At 32.6% G+C, this 2308-nt stretch overlaps 1 protein-coding gene across 1 annotated transcript in view; it reads right to left on the reverse strand.

Moving 5' to 3' along the window:
* LOC107717295 (nucleoside diphosphate-linked moiety X motif 6-like) overlaps positions 1 to 2308 on the reverse strand; it is a 14914-nt gene that overhangs the window by 2091 nt on the left and 10515 nt on the right. Inside the window, exon 4 of the mRNA XM_016524000.1 lies at positions 881 to 935. Within this exon, the coding sequence (XP_016379486.1) occupies positions 881 to 935 (55 nt within the window). The remainder of the gene's footprint in view (positions 1 to 880; positions 936 to 2308) is intronic.

Genomic DNA, 2308 nt, shown 5'->3' on the forward strand with positions numbered 1-2308 from the left:
CTTCCTCCAGTGAAAAAGTGTTCTGGTGTGAATCAGGAGAGAAATCTGCACAGATCAAGCAGTGTTTAAACAGCTCTAAACTAATATGTGGCTGGATTTTGAGACAACAGGAGATGGATTTATGGACTTACTATGGATTATAGACTTGTATTTGAGTTAAAAACATCTTACTGACGGATGTGTTTCAGCTTTTGTCTTCTCCAGATGTTAACTGATGGACTGGAGTGCTGTGGATTACTTGTGGATTATTGTGATGTTTTTATCAGCTGTTTGGACTCTCATTCTGACGGCACCCATTCACTGCAGAGCATCCATTGCTGAGACACTGATGCAATGCTACATTTCTACAAACCTGATGAAGAAACAAACTCAGAACACTTGTGGATGGCCTGAGTACATTTTTCTCTAATTAAATTTTTTGAGTGAACTGTTTTTTAAATACTTTCACACAATCAGTTTGACTAATACTGTATCTTATATCATGAGATTTAGAGAAACATAGAGTAGGATAAAACTTAACAAAGGCAAAGAGTCCTGAATGAAATCTTTTATTGTACGCTTGTGAACACAATATCATTTACTGAACTTTTATACAGAACATTTATTTTTTGGGGGAAAGATTTTGTGATCTATGCAAGGATGTAATCGATAAATAATCTAGTTTATATACAAGTCATTTGTTGACAGAAAAGGCTTAGTTTTATTTGTAGTAAAGAAGGGTATTTTAGTAACTGAATGTCTTGAGGGTCTCAAATATTAGATGATGTTCTTATAAATGCAAGTTTCTTTTACTGCTTTTATCTTGTGTACAAGAACGTTCTGTTGTGATTGAGTTTCGATTCAGTTTAACATCAGTTCTGGATCTGAATCCGAATCTTACCGATGTTTTCTCCAAGATCTGACAGACCACCGGGAAACTTCCAAGCATTCTTCGTCTGAGAAGGAAAGAAAGTCATGTTTAACACGTGCATGTTATTTTAGCTGTACACTTAGCTGTATTTCTTAGAAATATATTTTTATTGGAAATTAGTCATTTTATCTTTCTGCTATTTTATTGTTTTTATATCACACGTTCACAGATGATCTAAATATTATTTATATCTATCAACACAATATTAAATATTTTCATAAAAATGTTATCTTATAGGGTTTCGATTTGAGACAGTACACAGTATTTCCATATTGAGTTTTAAAAGAATATAGAAAATGCTGCTAGTTATGAATGAAACTTTGATTCTTACTTGAGTGGTTTTTGGTCAATTGAAAAAAAAAATATATATACAGTGTAATGTAACAGCTTTAAAGGTTTGTGACCTGAGAATCTTCTGTACTATCAATAAAAATCAATGAGTATTTTTGTGGGCAATTATGTCTGAAGAGTGTTTTTTAATTCTATCATTAATATGAAGTATTTTCTGCATTGCAAATGAAAAACAAATTCAGTGTTTTGTACAACAATGAAAACATTTAATGTCTTTAAATAACATTGTTTTCTAAACACTATAAATGTATAGCTCATAATACCTTACATACTGTTTAATAGATTTGATTTTTAAAAATAAATTAGCAAAAAAAAAAGTAAACAGGAAGTGTTAAAGTGATTTATACTCTGTTCCTGTTTCCTCTTTCATGTTCTCATTGTTAACTCCTGATTGTTTTCACCTGTTTCTTGTTACTCTATTACGCTGAGTGTATTTAAGCCCTTGTGTTTTCACTGTTCTTTGTCAGGATTTATCCATTGTTTGTATGCTTAGGTTTGCTCACTATGTTTCCCGTTACTTGGGATTGGTTTTGGACGATCGTAGTTCCTAGATTTATGCATTTTATGATTTTGTTGTTTTGATAAACTTTAACTGCATTTGGATCCCATTCTCCCTCGTCTGCAAATGTAGCAATCCATCCTCTGCAGTGAATGGGTGCCGTCAGTATGAGAGTCCAAACAGCTGATAAAAACATCACAATAATCCACAAGTAATCCACAGCACTCCAGTCCATCAGTTAACATCTGGAGAAGACAAAAGCTGAGACAAATCTAGCATTAAGACGTTTTTAACTCAAATACGAGTCCATAATCCATAATAACACTTCTGCCAAGACGTCTGGTCTGAATTAGGGCTGCTCGATTATAACAAAAACCATAATCATGATTATTTTGGTCAATATTGTAATCACGATTATTTAACACAATTATGAGGGGGCCAAATGAGCAAAACTTTATATGAGTGATTTATTTAAAGATAGTGATACACATCAAATATATATTTCCTGTAAATAAGGTTGCTATGACATCTACATTGTAGAGACCAGC

The sequence above is a fragment of the Sinocyclocheilus rhinocerous genome, unplaced genomic scaffold, assembly GCF_001515625.1.
Source record: "Sinocyclocheilus rhinocerous isolate Xijiao unplaced genomic scaffold, SAMN03320098_v1.1 scaffold149, whole genome shotgun sequence".
Lineage (NCBI taxonomy): Eukaryota > Metazoa > Chordata > Actinopteri > Cypriniformes > Cyprinidae > Sinocyclocheilus > Sinocyclocheilus rhinocerous.